At 33.1% G+C, this 17,312-nt stretch overlaps 1 protein-coding gene and 1 long non-coding RNA gene across 7 annotated transcripts in view; one reads left to right on the top strand and one right to left on the bottom strand.

The window, feature by feature from the left end:
• LOC141422581 (uncharacterized) overlaps positions 1-17,312 on the bottom strand; it is a 188,481-nt gene that overhangs the window by 74,728 nt on the left and 96,441 nt on the right. The gene's annotated exons all lie outside the window — the stretch shown is intronic.
• Positions 1-17,312, top strand: part of Scn9a (sodium voltage-gated channel alpha subunit 9) — a 138,973-nt gene that overhangs the window by 92,386 nt on the left and 29,275 nt on the right. For all 5 annotated transcript variants that reach the window (XM_074071016.1, XM_074071014.1, XM_074071013.1 and 2 more), the window contains one exon: positions 12,448-12,568. In XM_074071016.1, the coding sequence (XP_073927117.1) occupies positions 12,448-12,568 (121 nt within the window). The remainder of the gene's footprint in view (positions 1-12,447; positions 12,569-17,312) is intronic.

Genomic DNA, 17,312 nt, shown 5'->3' with positions numbered 1-17,312 from the left:
TTTGTTTCATATGTAAAAGGAAATTAAGTTACCACTTTTCTGCTAACAGAGATGAAAGATGTAAAACCCCAATTACTTGACAATTACTCTCTAAATAAGAGAACACACGTCAGGAGTTTAGGAAAGTCAACCAAGATCCCAAAGATACTTCTTAATATTTGAGAAGAACTATTTTTAGTCTGGTCATTTTCCATTTGTTCAACATCAATGACTGACCTTACAATGGATTGGCTTAGATGCTGACAAAATCCTTACACTTAGTATATTGAGTTACATTTTAAAAGGAACCTTATAGATCTTTCTATTTAACACTTTGTTTTCTAACTGAGAAAATAAACTCTGTAAGAGGAAGTGACTTCATCTACAGTTGCAAAGCTGGCCTAAGGCAGAGCCATGACAAGAATTCTGCTCTTGTGATTCACAGTTCAGTGACATTTTTACCTCCCTCCTCTGTCTTTGACTACTTGAGAGGCAAAACACAAATTTCTATTGGATTTAATATCCAATTTATCTCCCCTGGGTTACAGAACTTACATGCTTTTTGGTACACAGAAGAAGGCTCTGATGTCAGTCACTGGATATCTTTTATAATTAATTATTTGATTTATAGCATATAAACAGACAATTTGAACCATCCATAAAGTTACCTTGCCACTTTCCCAAAGAATACTTGCTAAAAAGTATGAAATATCTTCCAGTTGATATTAATATTCTAATTTTCTTGATTGTGGTTTGTTTCTTTCCTACGAACAACATGGTCATATCTATATGCTGAAAAATGCATATTTTATTGTGTTGTATTTCTGTAGTCTATACAGTATAATATATAAGACCTTGATGCTACCTTGGAAGATGTAATAAGGAATGTATGAGCTTATATTTCTAAATCATTTAGCACAGAATTTGAGAAAGTAAGCCCAACAAATTAGTTTGTTATTATTATCCTTGAATTCACCACCACTTTTATCACCTGAAAGTTCAGATTCTCAGTACCACTGACATAAAATTATGGATTTTGAAATTTTTCACTTTTTCATAAGAAATTTTCCACTGCATATCTCAAAGTGTCATCTTGAGTACATTTGAGGCTGACAATATACTGGAAATGGCAGTAATAATGGCTCAAGCTACAGAAAATTTTAGATAAATCAAAAATATTAAGCTATGGCCAACTGTGGAAACTCTAGGTCTTTCTTTCTAGCTGCTTTAGATTAAATGTTATTGGTACGACTTTTGAATTTTTGTATTGTTTAGTTTCTCAATTCAAACCACTAAGAAATGCAGATTTTCTTTATATAGTTAAAGTACAAACTCTTTCATGAAAACCTTCCCTGCTGTAATCCCCATAATCATCAGCCCCCACTTTAATTTTCAGATTCTTAATATAATTATTACATCCTTTGCAATTTTCTCCTTTTTCCATTCCTTACATGGAAAATAGTGAATGTTACATGCCAAATGAAGCTTGATAAGCTAAAGAAGCAGATTTTGATTAATCAATACAAACTCACTCCAGTTTCCGTACAGTTAGGTGATTTAAATCTGAAGAATGTTCACCTCAAATCCTAGCTTTGATGCTTACTAACAATGACATTGAGAAATTTACAAAAACATCTTTTTCTTCAGTTTATTCACATGTAAAATAGAATCAGAAGATTCTAATAGAATTGTAAGATTGTATGACTCAAGTAAATACACAGTGCTTATTAAAAACTAAGTGCCCGGAGCTTGTTCTGGGCCATATCCTCTGAGCTATGCCTTAACATGAATCCAGCTTCAGGATCTTTATCAAGTGTTCCTGGTCACCACTGTGGTAGATTAAGTTGGCATGGACACTGAACCAAACTATATCCCCGGCCTAGATGCAGGTTTCTGAGATATCATTTTCTTTATTTAAGGACTATTAAATATTTCTTTATTTGCCTATCTAAGGAGCTGCATTTGTAACAAAGGGAAAGAACATTACTGACCTTTGGCTCCCTCTAATACCTCCCTCTTTTTGGCTTAGCATCCTATTTCCCCTATGTCTACTGTGTAGACATTTAAGTCCCTTTGTAGTGTTAATTCTCAGGCAGGCAGGTTTGCTTGTCCACATAGATGGTTAAATATGATTTTCAGAATCAAGTAAAAACATATTATAGTATAATATCTTGCAGAAAACGACAAAAGGCACACTGTCATCTCAAGAGTACACATAAGAGCTAAACTCCTGTCATGGCATCTCAGAATGCAGGCATTGGGTTCATGGCTCATCCCAGTCAGCCTCCTCCTGAGGTGCAGTGAGCCCCTAAGCACCCAGCCAACATGAACACACTACACAGATTTTACCATTAGCCACGAAGTGCTTTCCCATTACAAGCCTCAAGTGAAGCATGAAATGCACCCATTTATTTGATAAATATTTATTGCAACTTACTATGCTGCAGGCATGGTAGTGAGTTGCTGAAGGAAAACAACCCTGCTCTCATTCAGCTGTAAAAAATTAATATCTGGTTTAACTTGCAAGTGAAAATATAAGAACTTGGGATCTGGATAGATGAGGTCATGTGTTGGTTTCTGAGAGCTTAGAAACAAACATGATGACTCAAAACAACAGAAATTTATTCTCGTTTCTGGAGGCTAGAAGTCTGAAATCATGGCATTGTCTGAGCCACACTCTCTTTGGAAACTCTAGGGAAGACTCCTTCCTTCTTCCAAGGTTCTGATGGCTCCTTGCAGCTGCGTCACTACAGTCTCTGGCCCTGAACTCCTGTGGGTCTCCCTAAGTGTCTCTGTGTTCTCCTTTTCTTATAAGGACACCATTTAAATTCTGTTAGACTCACACTAATGACCTCATCTTAACATAATTATATCTGCAAAGGCCTTATTTCCAAATAAGATCACTATCAAAAGTACCAAGGTTAGGACTAAAATGTATCTTTTTTTGGAGGGAGAGATGCAAGCCTTATACAAGATTTGACTTAGAAGTCATAGTGGCTGTTCATGCTGTTGAAAAATCCACAGTAGAATAAAATTAGAGAAGGAGAGGGAAGTTACAAAGTTCACTTTGGGGCTTCTTACTTTAGAGCTACATGCAGGACAGCCAAAATGAAGCTGACAGTCAATATCTGGAAACATGGGTCTAAAAGAAAGAGAAATCAAAGTTGCAGACAGGTTGGAATTTTGTATACTGACTTATGTTAATCGTGGTGTTATTCAAAGAGAAATCTCTGTGTAGAAGACTTCCTGGGGAGAGGCTCAGGAGCAACACTTAACATCTGGAAAGAGTGAAGGGAAGAAGAGGTTGTGCTGCAGCAATTGCAACAGCTGTCTCAGTTGCACCTAGAGCATTTCTGGTGCTAGGATGACCCTTTGGAGAAGACCTAAGTGAAGCTAGGGATCAGGCCGGAACCAGACCAGTCATACTCCTGCTTTGCTTCTTCTTCTTTCTTTTTTTTTGTGGTTGAACTCAGGGCCTCATGCTTGATAGGCAGGCACTTTACCACTTGATTCCTTCCACCAGCTCTTTTTGCATTAGTTATTTTTGCCTGGACTTGCCTGGACAATGTTCCTCCTCCTTGTGCTGCTCATGTAGCATAGATGACAGAAGCTACCACACCCACCCATAGGCTGAGATGGATCTTGTGACCTTTTAGCCTGGGCTGACCTCAAATCACAATCTTCCCGATCTCCACCTCTAGAGTAGCTAGGATTATAGATTTAAGCCAATATGCTCAACCTTATTTCTTATATTTATGTATAGTAGAGAATACATTAAGATTTTCTATGACTATGCCTAGCATTGTGATAGACTCTTTCTCTGCTAGTTGTTTTTGCTTTTTATTATTATTTCATATTCATATGTGAAAGGATAAAACTTGAAATAGTTCTAGATTTTTTCTCCTATTCTGTTGGGAGTGTGACTGCTTCTCACAGTCTCTTCTAAATTTATAGTCATCGAATATTTTTGTCTTTTTATACACACACACATGCGTTATTTATTTGGTTTCTTAAAGACACATTAATAGTACATGTACTCCAAAAGTTAATAGTAATAAGCAATGATCTCAAGAAGTTTATAATCCAATAACTTGCACCTAAAGTAAATATACAAACAATTATAACAGTCAGAAAAAAACACATTCCATAAAAGGGTAATAAACTGAAACATTGGGGATGCACCTAATAAGGGACCTATTAGCCAGAGAGCATGTGAAAAGAGGTGGCACTTAAGCTAAACCCTAAAGTATGGAAGTAAATCCCCTGGGAAAATATTGTACAGAAGGAAATCTAAGGCGGAGGAATGGGTATTCATATCATTCACCTGATTCACTCATTCATATATCCACTCACTCATTCATCTCCTCAATATTCAAGCTTGAAATCCATCAACTTTGAAAAGAACTAAATCTGCCTACTTGTTATGAAATGCATTCATTTTACTGATTTGATATAAAGTTGCTTAAATATGTACAGTCATCAAGATTAAATATTTTATAGCCCTTTACTATAATGGTGGTTTGAATTACATTGTTATCAGGGCCATACCTGTTTAGATGTTTTATCAAAGATTTTTCCTCAGGGAGGCAGTTATTCCATTAAAAGAGTATTTAGATTTTTACATATTATTGAACTTTTTAAAAATTTTTTAATTTTATTTTTTATTCATTTATTCACATGTGCATACATTGTTAGGGTCATTTCTCCTCCCTGCCCCCTCCCTTATCCTCTCCCCCCTCCCCCACCCTCTCCCCCCTCCCCCACTCAGTTCCAGGCAGAACCTGTTTTGCCCTTATCACTAATTTTGTTGAAGAAAAGACATAAGCATAATAAGGATGACAAAGCATTTTTGCTAGTTGAGATAAGGATAGCTATACAGAGATTCCTAGCATTGCTTTCGTGTACATGTGTTATGACCCATGTTGATTCAACTTTAACTTGACAAAATATAATCACCTTTTCCAGACATACATTTTACATGGAAAGATTTAGGTATTATGTTTTGTTTTGGGGGGGATGTTGGCCTTTGATCCCATCTTTCATGCTTAGATATTTTTTAAAAATTATAACTCTTCAACAGAATTTTATTTATTTTTATTTTATATGTTCATTCCAAATTCTTTGAAAAATCTTTCCATCTTTATTGGGTTTGTTCAATTGCTTAAAAACAATGAAATATAGGTCTGACATATTTAAATCAATCTTTCTGGGCTGTGTGTGGTGATGCATGCCTGTAATCCTAGCTACTAGGAAGAAAGCAGGTAGGAGGATCCGAGTTCCAGGCCAGCTTGGGTAGAAGTATGAGAACTTGTTTGAAACACAAGCTAAAAGTGAAATAAAGGTGAAAGGAATAAGGCTGTGACTCAGGTGGCAGTGCTTGAGAACCTAAGTTTGAACCCCATACCACCAAAACATTGATAAATAAATAAATAAATAAATGTTTCTTATCCATGTGTTTTGATAAATTTGGAAATACCACCTTCCTGCAATGATGTTTGAAATGTCAAATCAATTAAATATACCAATTAAAACCAAATCAAGATTCTAATCTTAGAATATCCTGCTTTGAAATATGCACTTTCTCTTACCTCACTCCACCCTATGGGTGCCTATTTTTAAATGCTGATTGTATGGAAGAGCAAACAGAATGTAAAAGATTACAGTATTAACACATTATAATATTTAAATCAGTCTCCTAAGAAGTAGAATGATGTAACTGTTTGGTTGACTATTTTTAAGTCTATATTGAATGATATTCAATCCTATTATCGTGATATTCAATCCTACTATCGTTACTCAACATTGGGCATATAACATGCATTTGCAAACAGAATTGATTTCTACTTACAGGTACACGTTGGCGTTAAACATTTTAAAATCACAGTTGACTAGCTGTTTCATCATGCTGCCTTTCTAAATTTCAGGACCTAACTTCAGTTCTCACAGGGGTAAAATCAAAGCGGATCAGTCAAGGATTGCGGCTCTGTGCTTTAACCAGGCAAAGACATATGTGACCACTTTTGCACAGGTTACCTAAAAAAATTATACATATGTGATATTTTTTCAGTGTTTTGCATGTTGTTCAGTTGCAAAATCTTTCTGCCTGACTCATTGCAAGAAGGTAGCGGCATATATAAATGTTCCATAGATGAGCTGACGTCACAGCATGTAACTGAGGCAATTCCATCATTTTTTGTGACTCTCTTGATGACGTCCTTGATATATCTCATGTCTTAGGTGATTTTGAATGCATGATTATAAACTTTTACTAGATGGATTATAAAAGTAAGGTACAGTAACAAAAACCATTTAAAACATTTATTAACTTGGAATTGAATAGATTAAATATCTATTAAAAATAAAATTTGAGGGAGAACTATCTCAGATATAAACATAAAATCTCAGAGCAGAAACGGATCATTATAGTTTTAGTCCTATATTTACAGATAAGGAAATGGAGACTCATTTAGCATTCTGTTGCTTTCTGAGTACACATCTGGGAAGCAAGGGGCAGAGCCAAAGTACCCAACTTCTAACTCTAACCTTTGAATATATTTTGAAGTGTTCTTAAACAGTGATTAAAGGGCTTTATTTTTTTCAAACCGGTACAGTACTTTACATCTGTTTTCTCATATATAAATTGCATCAATTAAGTTAATAGGCTCTACCTCTGAATGAGTGATAACTGCTTGAAATGTCTAACTTGATTCCAGAACAATATCACTCACAGATGAGAATAAGTTTCTGGTTATGCATATACAATCAGAGTAGGCCTCTAAAAACTAGGTGTAAGTAGAGCATATTACAAAGTAAACACTAAATCTACTTATCAGTAATGTATAAAACACTTTTGCCAGGATTAGGGACATCGATAGGGATTTCTTTTTCTAATATTTTTAAAAAGTATAAAAGATAGCTTTACTATTCAGATAGACAATAATATTTTGTTTTAAAATTAGTATTCCTTGTTGAATACTAAACTTTAATGACTCTTGTGGGGAGGAGTCCATGTTAAGAATCTTGCCTTTTTTATAATCCAGTTCATATTTCAAACTTCTCTGTCAGTTGTTGAAATGTTTGTTTTATTTGTTCTCCGTTGTGCAATAAAGAAAGCAAAACTTTATCCTGAAATTGACACATTCTAAGGACAACAATGCTAACAGTTTATAGTGAGAACAGAGTGTGTTAGTGTTTCGTTTACTTGAAGTTCATGTTAAAGGTATGTTTTCCTATTTAAAATCGGTAGTGATTTGAAGGCAATATGTTAACTAAAACTATAGTATATGTTCTTCAGCTAAAGGCTAAATAACAATGAACATATATACAGTTGTGTCTATCTAGATGCAAGTAAAAACATAACTTTTCAGAAATATACTTATATACATGTATATTCATGTGCATATATAGGTTGTGAATTTATAAATCATTTTTTTACCAAACTAGTGATAAAAAGATGAGGTACGTGTTTACAAACAGTCATTCTCTTGAGAAAGTAAAAACTGAACTCTTCAATTATAAGGAATGACTTGAAATATGGCATCTTAGTAGAAGCTGTCTACTTAAAGGTTACCAGAGACGTGTTTTATCCACGTAAAATTTATACTTTACATCAAATTCTCAATATTAGAAATCCACATGTTTAAAAACCTCATAATTATTGTAGCCATTGGGATTTGTCTTTCTTTGCCGTTTTGCATTATGGGTAGTTATAGAGGATAATGAAATGATTTAAATGTGCAAGATGTTTGGCTTGTGTTAAAATTCTGACCAATATTTAGCAAGCTTGAGTCTTAGAATCTACACTGGACTTCACAGGCTATCTTCGTGCTTGCTTAGGTTCTGATCTTTGCTTACCCACTTGTTGCAAGTTTTTTAAATAGGTTTCAGTAGTAGCAATGTTTACATATGTTTCCAACGTTTTTAAAACACTGTTGCTTTATTTAAATGTGTATTCCTTGCAAATAGTCAGCATAGTAGTTCTGTGATTGTCACAGAGACCTTGAGAACCAATGGGTACTTTACATGTCAGAACCTAATTGGCAAACACCTTTTTCCCTTTTAGTTAGAAAGAAACTCTGATGTGATGCTGTAGGATCTGGCAGGAATCTCCAGCCTCCAGCCTTCTTATATGGCCAGACCTTATTGCTCTTGTTGATTTGTTTATTTTAATATCCAAGGTCTTGTTTTTTGTTATATCAGTTATCATATTATTCGATACAAAGTGTCCTAGGAAGAAGATGCTAGGAAAAAATTGAAGCTTTTGATGAAATTATTGCTTTTACTTTGAATTTCCCTGTGGTCACTGTGTTTTGTGTAGTTATTTCTCTGGCACGTCATGTTGTAAGCCATGTTGACCCTCTGAGGGTACTGTTAGCTGCCTCTCCTGAAGAATGAGCAGCTGTCTCCCAAGTACCCACACTAGGTTTCTCTGGTAGCAAAAAACAGAGAACACTAGAAAAGGAAAAATTCAGTTTTTTGCCCTTTATTTGAAAAAGGGCAGCTTTAGTTGCTCATGATGAAAAATGTTAGCCAACATTTTATTACAACTTATAAATATATTAAAAATTGTCTGCTAAATTAGTAACATGAAAATTCAGATAGACGACAGTTATGTTGATTTTTTTTCATTGACCAAGAATATCTGGGGTGTTTTTTAACTTGTGACATAATGTTTTAAAGATAATCTGGAGAAATTTATGGGGAACCAGAGGAAGATTAAAGAGCCACAAATATAAATCAAAGAAAGAAACTGAGTATTATTATACGTAGGATGAAAAATACAAATAGTAGTATTGGAGGTGATCTCCAACTTTTAAATGGCAGTGAAGAAAATAATGTTTGCATTGTTCCAGAAGGGAAAGAAAGAACTTAAACAACTACAAGGTAGATGAAGCTTTATTTGGTTCTACAGTAGAAAAAATATTTTAAGTTCAAGTTTTAATAGAATGGTAAACAGAAATCATTGGACTCACACAGCATAGCAGCCTACGGAATTCTCCTGTAAAATGAATGTTCATTCTGAACTTTACCATTTTACTCCTTCATGATTCAGGAGCGTCATTATGGGTATGAATTGTAGGTATTAGGCTGCTAAAGATGAATGATATTGATTGACTCTAGTAAAATGTTTTTCTTGCTTTTTGACACATAATGGACCTTAGCTTAAACTAATGTCTCCTACAATTTTCTCTCTTTTTTAAATCAGTCCCTTCTTTTTGTCTGGTTCTCTCAACTTTTTTTCTGTCCTTTATGTGTCATTGTTTTGATGCTCAAATGAAATAACAATTCTAGGTTCTGCTCCTTAAAGAGTATCTTTCTTTTATTGTGTGAAGAAAACGGTTTTGCAGAATGTGCTAACATCTTCAGGATGTTTGTAGTGTGAGCCCTGCTCTTTGAGAAGGACTTGAATGAGATTTCCACAATGCTGCTGTTTGTCTCATGGCTTTCCGCTTTTGAGTGGCAAGTTATCACGGAAATAAGTACTCTTAGTTCACAGCTCTTGGAGTAAGAAATGACCAACTTGCCTTAACTACCATCCATTCTAATGCAAAATAGTTTACAGCACAAATATCTATCTAAGGAAATGTCAATAATAAATATGTAAGTGATCAATTTAGGGCATTTTTCTAATATGGTACATATTTAACAGTGTCTTCTCACATGAAATGCTGGAGAAAACACATGGCAGTCAAAAAGCAAACTATGAAGAATAAGACTTTGATCATATTTTCAGGAATGGTTTTGATCATATTTCAAGGGTTTTCTTAGAAGCAACAGAAGTATATATGCCAAAGATAGAATTGTTTTACAACTGCCAAGTTTTAGAGATATATGTTGAAGATGGAAAGATACTCAAAAATATATATATATATATATAATTATATTTATTACAAACTGTATGGTAGTTACCTCAAGAAAGTTGAGGAGATAGTGGTGTAGGGGACTTTTATTTTTCTCTGTGTATAACTACACATTTAAATGTATAATTTTGAGTGAAGTGTATTGATTTTATATAAAGAAAAAATATTATTCTGTACTATAGTCAAATCAAAAGGGAGGAATCCTAACTATAGCACACTTCCTAATCTTAATAATAATGAGTTAATCTTCTTGATTCTATGCTTACAATTTCTTTTACTTCATTAATATGTAGAATGTCAACCAAAATCATGTTTGGTGACAAATACATAATAGAAAAAAGCATATTTTACTTCATATTAAAAATCAAACCCATGTAAAAATTATAGAATGGCCTAGCAACAACAAAGTGGAATTCATCATGTTAAAGTATTTACTTCACTTTTCTTCATATTGTATTTTATTTTCTCCATTTCTAACACTACAAAGAAAGGAAAACAAAAATTATGAAGTTTATAAGATTGAAAATAATTATGAATTAATTATAGAAAATACTACAAATGGTGGGCATAAACTTTTCTGTACAGTAAAGAAACAAGTTTCAATAACTAAAGCTAGATATACCTGATATAACAATTAAGTAAATTTCACTTCAAGAAAAAGTTTTATTATAGGTATTAGCCTTCTTATTTAAAGGCATTTTTAGGACCCTATTAAAGTGTATAGATTACAAAGGCTGAATAGATTAGAATAAAACTCAGTATTTCTAGGACATCCATATTGTGTGTATATTTAATTTTATAAAAGGTTCTAAAGTCATTCTTGAATCCAGGCCATTATAATTCCTGTTCTAGAGTTAGGGTTTAATCTCAACTCCACAGAAATAAAGGGCCTTGACTTACAGTTTTTTGGTGACAATTCACTGTAGCTGAAATATGAAGAAGTGAACCCACCAAATAAAGCTTTTAAGATATAGAATTTTAAATTGGTTTTTGTGGTAATTGACAAAATGTGAAGTTTTAGTGATTATAAGTTTCCCTGGAGAATTATTATTCTGTGGAATGTGTGTATTTTATATAAATATTCTTATAGAATATTCAGTTATAATTCATTTATAGTTCCCTCTCTTATTTTAAGGCAGTTTTAGATGAATTCAATCAGTTTAACACATTTGAAATGAAATTGTATACTGATGCTGTTCATAACTAACCTAATAGGATTAATACTTCTATATTAATATAGATTAGAAGTATTCATTTAATGGGATATTCATAATTATGTACTCTAATTCTAAAAAGGACTTTGCTTGTATCATTCCACATCCACAATATATTATCCATGCCATTTTACTGATGTTTTATGCTTTGTGCTAATGACAACATTGAGAATTTAATGCAGTACTCATAAAGAATACTTCTTTATTCTAAGTTGATCTCTAAATGTTAATAACTTAGATTGAGTTTATGATTTTAATATAAATTTATAGATTGAAAGTCAACTTAACTGAAGTATTTTCTCATTTTAGCACTTAAATTTGGTTAAACAATTTTACAAAACATGCTATAATCTTAATAAAAGAAACACATGTGGTAATAACTATTAGCTTTCCATATTCACATTTCATTTAGCAAATGAGAAAGAAAAGTGAACTCTACCATTGATATGCTTCTCTACCCTTTTGTAAAACAATATTAGGAAAATTTTGACAGAGTTTTGCTGCAATTACTGTATGTATTTTCTCAAAAATATCTATGTATGTCTGACTGTGTGTTGACATCATGTTTGATCATAAAGTTTGGGGAGGGAAAACTTGTTTGTGTTATGATCAGTTATATCATCATAATGATTCTGAATTCATTGCTCCCATGTGTAAGTCTGTCATGTTTAATTTCATTGAATCTTTATTTCAGAGTTTGCATGTGGTACTCTTTTTAGTATCCACTATCTTGAGATTGAAAATAATACTTTATGATCTTTTCTACTATACTATAACATTTTGGACTAAAACACTTGGTATTGATATGGTCTTTCATATTGTGCTTCAAAAACAATGTTAACTTTCTTGATCTTATTTAAAGATCTTCTCTCTATATCATCCTGCTACATATTCCAAAATCCAAGATATAGTAGATAAAGTTTGGATTTTGTTGTACAATTTTTAAATCTCAAATATTTACAAGTTTTTCTGCTATCAGATCTGAATTTTCAAGTTGTCCAGCTTTGGCAATTTGTCACTTGTATATTATTGCTATTAAAATACTAGTTTTCCTAAAATAATAATTGTTGGACATCACTTTATTAAACATAAAATAATAATAAAGTGTGACCAATACTTTCTGAAATTATTGTTAACATCAAAATATTGCCTATGCCAATTTTAGCATCATCAAAATAAAAATATTTTTCATAGGATGTGTAGATAGAAAGATCAAGTATAGACGCACTGAAAGGTCACTTGACCTCAATGTGTGTTTATACATTTTTTAGCCATCATACTGTTAAACCTTTTTCATAACATTTTGCATGACTGATGATTACATGAGGTTTAAATGTAGGATTTGAATGAACCCTAAATTATATGTTTGGTGGGGATGGTGAATTCCTTTTCAGAGATTGAACCAGTCGAGTTCCTCTGAATGCAGCACAGTTGATAACCCTCTGCCAGGAGAAGGAGAAGAAGCGGAGGCTGAACCTGTGAATTCAGATGAACCAGAAGCCTGTTTTACAGATGGTAAGAGAAAAATCAAAGCACAGTTGCTAGTGTTTTGAAGTTTGCCTTAAAATATAATACTAACTAGGGATTGTTTATCAAGTCAGAAAACTCCTTTTCCCGCTGACTCAGCTATGGCTCTGATGAAGGACAAGTCTTTGGATCTCCCTAAACTTCAGTTCCCACAGTTATTATACTCTACTAACAACAATTTCCAATGACAGCACATTACATTGTAGCATTCTTCAGTAATATAGGATGTTCATGCCTCTCATTTTGCATTCTTAATTCGTATTCCCAACACCATGGAACCACTGGAATGCAAGTTATTAGGACAGATGGTACTACTGTCTTTTCATCAAACATTGAAGAAATTCACTAAACACTATGTCAATAATTTGATACTATTGGCCATTGTCTATCTCAAAACTCTCCCTTTCCCTGCTTTCAGAGGCTACACTCTACCATTGTTCTTCTTTTACTTTTCTGAGAGTTCTAAGTTACTTCTCCTGTTTCTTTTAATGCTTATTTTCTGCACATCCCATGAATAATGAAGTATTCACACATTTTTGATCCTTGTTATCTTTTCTTATTCTTAACATCTAAAAGGTTTCAAACATGTCTGTGAGTTGAATGACCAATTCTATGATATTGGCACCAAAAATCAGTTTCTTTCCCCCCTACCTTACTCTTGAATTCTTATAATACTCCATTGGGTCATCTCCATTTGTTGTCTTAAAATATCTCAAGTTTAATAAGATTAAAACAAACTTTAGTCAGGTCTTTTCACATAATCTAGAGCTTTCTCCAGACTTTAAATCATTCAGTAACATCATCATCTATCCTACCTCTCCAGCTAAAAACTTTGAAGAGAGCCCTAACCTCTTCTCTTATAGTCACCAGCTCATTATAAATGATGATACTAAGACACAAGTCCTCCAGAAGATGGTGATGCATGCTAAAATATAAGAGACCTTGATATATAGGATAAAATCTGAAGTCTGTGACTTGGCACGTAAATCCCTCTACATTATCCTCAATTATTTCTTCTAATAGTAACTCTTCCTGTTCCTTACTTTATGCCCTATTTAATGGAATTTTCCAGAGATTTTATTGAAAGTACTGGTAACTTTGACCTAAGTCTAGGAAAGTGTGCACTATTTTCTAAGCAATTATTGTATCATCTAAGAGCACAAACCTAGAATATGGTTGTAGTATAATTTGATAAAATAAAGAATCCAAGCTTAAGCATGAGTTTTAATTAACTAACTACTAACAATCTCTGAAACTGTGAGCACATTTCTAAATCTCGTACTTCAGCTGCTTCGTCTATAAAATGGAGGTAACAACACATCATGGAAATGTTGCAGGGATCTAATGAAATAATGTTTATGGATTAATTATCACAATGCCAATGATTCTTTTCCTTCTGCTTTCCCTAGTTTTTCAAATATTTTGTTAGTGACCGTGTAGAATCTGTGCTAGCACTGATGTTAATGACTGACAATCTGCTCATTTATTACCATCAACATCATCATTTTTGTAAAAATCCTTGACTTGATTTTGGTTTCCAAGATTTCATCAGGAGTTCCCCTAAGACACTCATGCATTAAGCAAAGCAAATAGAAAATAGAAATATCTGCAAAATGCAATGAGTGCATGGATTTCCTTTAAATACCTACCATATTTATTTTATATGAGAAGCAAGGAGTATTATAATCAATATAAGTTTTGTGTTTGCTGAAGTTAATGCCACAAACAAACAATATGGACTTTACTTTAGAAGTATTCATGCTTAAGCTCCCAAGAATTTCATCTAAATATGTGGACTGTATCTGAACAAATTGATTAGCAGAATTATAAAGTTAAAGTTTTACAAATGCTATAAACATTTTCCCAGTTTATTTTATGAGTGACTCTTATATAAAACTTAACTATAACTAGAAAAAAGTTATACTAATCCAACCAATTAAGGCTTCAAGCCAGAAAAAGGCTCCGGAAAAAATTCAGGTTTTCTACAGAATAGTATAATGCTATATAATTAGTATAAATTCTACAGAAATAGTATAATGCTGTACTATTTCCACCTGTTTGTGTTATCTTAAATAAAACTTTACAAAGTTTTTTTTACATCTACAAACATCAATGAGATACTTTTGTGATTGTTCATAATTTTAAATTGAGACAAGTGTAGAAAAGATGTTATAAAAGCACATTTTAAATAAACCTTGGTCTTGGCCACTGAAAATTGACTGAGAGGACATATCTGTATCAAGTCACTTTCATGTGCTCCACTGGAGACTATATAGTTACCACACCTGTTTAGAGGCTCAGTCTGATAAATACAACAGAGTCACCATTTCACTCAATCTTTGAACTATGTATTCACTTGTTAATCCCTTCACTCAATAAACAATTATTAAGCACCTTTTTTATGTTATATCAGTTCTTGGCACTATAGGAAGATAGAGCTATGAAAAAAGCAGTGTCCCTTACCCAAATAAACATGGAATTATGGGAGAAGTGAATACCAAAAGTAAGGGGTAAGAACCTATTATCATGTACCCTTTATTATAAAGGGTACATTTGATCATTTGGCCTTCAAAGAATCTGCTTATAAAGTCTCACAACATGGAATCTTAAAGGTAAATGGTGGATAACAATGGCAGAAACTTGAAAGTTCCTGCAGTAAACCAGGTGAGAGCTGATGGGATCTTAGCCTAATAGGTAGAGTTGGGGATAGTGAGAGTGTAAGTTTCTGAGCATTTTGAAGTTAGAGCTGAAGAGATTTATTAATGATTGCATAGAGTGTACCAAAGAACCGAGTTAAAAGTAAGTCCCTATTTGGAAACTCAGAAACTGTAAATACGCTATTTCCACATGAAAATTTGAAAAAAGTAGGCTAATCAGGATGAGAAATTATGAACTCATTAACCTACATTGGAAATGACTCTTACAAATTCATGACTGATCCACAAGAGCTTAGCTGGAACCAATTCAGAGCAGCACTTAGCTTTCAGAGATACTTTTTGTTAGCAGAAAGGCAATAGAAAAATCAAAGAAAGCATGAGAGATAGTTAAATCAGAGTGGGTCTTTCATTGAAGATGAGTGCTGAAGCGATTTTGTTGTTCATTGCCTTACATTCACTGATCCTTTTCATAACTGTCACCTTACTAATGTGTTCCATAAATTGCATTGTGGCTTGATCCTCTCATCCCTTTTTTCTCCTTCCTCTTAAGCCATGTCTTTCCTTAACTCTGTTCCATGGCTTTATAATTCAAGATTTCACACTTCTGCCCTACCTCTTGCACTGGTCTTTACTACCCTCAGTTCTGCATATCTATGCAACAACATATATAATTAGGAATATTACATGATTCTTTGATGCCACTTAGTTTTTTATTATACTCCTTTGAGCAACACAGTAAGTAAATTACACAATCAGAACTTAAGTCAGTGAATACATCTTTTTTCTTAAGATTGGTTGGTGGACCCAACTTATCAAAAATATTCTGAGTTCATCAACTTCCTATGGGACAACTAATAATTCTACTTCAATAGTAGAATAACCAACTACTTTCTGTCTTTGTTTCTATCTTTTGAAAGGAAAATGTGAATAAAATGTTTTCCTTAAGAGGATGGAGACATTTTGAAAAAAAGAGGGAAAAAATTTGTTTTCCCAGTCAGTTTTACATTAATTATACTAACCATGTAGTTACAGTTTTATTAATGGGTAATCTGTCTGTGAAGAGGTCAATGGTTTCTTTTTTATTTGAGATCATTGGTTTAACATGATGAAACCACAGACTTTAATGTATCATGAGAGCAAATTAATGAAGCCACCCAAAAGACACAGTATTTACCCACCAGGACTCATTAGAGTGTTTGAGAGGTTCTCTGTTATGTTTGCATTTAATTAATAGTTCCTTTAAAGAGAAGGTGTGATCACGTTGCTAACCAGCTAGGTTGAAAATCTCTTGGGATATGTCTTTGCATAAAAGCCAGACAGGTGACTGAGCTCTCCAGTCTCAAGTAAGAGAGAGAAATATTCTGAAGTGTGATAAACCCCAAGGGTAATATTTGTGAAGGTTCATCTAAGATAAAAAGTTTATTTACTTTTCTAATTAGAATGCATGGTGTGTTTTTTCTTTCTTCAATCATAAGTGTAATATTTCTTTTTTATGACCATCAAAAATGAATACAAAACACCAAAAATCTTAACTAAATGGATGATTTTCTTTTCTTACAATTTTTAGTTGAAGCAGGTAGATTCTGTTTTGCATGTGATCTTTGTTGTTAAGTTTAATATAAATTCTATAGTCACTATAAAAATTTCCATCTCAAATTTTTCCACTGCATTACTATAGATTATCTTGGAATCAAATTTTTACTCTATCTTTTCAGTGTATTTCCCTATCTTTTTATCACATGTTCTCTCTTAACTAAATTTATTTGAGGTATAAGGTACTTATTTTAACTATAATGATGACAAATCCTTTTGGGTCCAAGATCATGTTAACTATCCTTACCATTGTATGAATGAAGCCATTTCTACATTTTCATTCACCTTTTTAAAAATTTTCTCCATCTAACCCTTATGTAAATTCTAGAATTCATGGAGGCATGACCTCTTACATTATGACAATGCTTGGAAAATAATAAATTTCTTTCTCTGGGGATTGAGTGTTTTAAAATCAACTATACAGAGCATAGTGTAGAGGATGACAGAGAGTTCTGTGACCAGAATGAAAGGGCATAACAGTC

The sequence above is a fragment of the Castor canadensis genome, chromosome 4 (assembly GCF_047511655.1).
Source record: "Castor canadensis chromosome 4, mCasCan1.hap1v2, whole genome shotgun sequence".
Lineage (NCBI taxonomy): Eukaryota > Metazoa > Chordata > Mammalia > Rodentia > Castoridae > Castor > Castor canadensis.
This window is presented reverse-complemented; position numbering and strand designations above follow the sequence as displayed.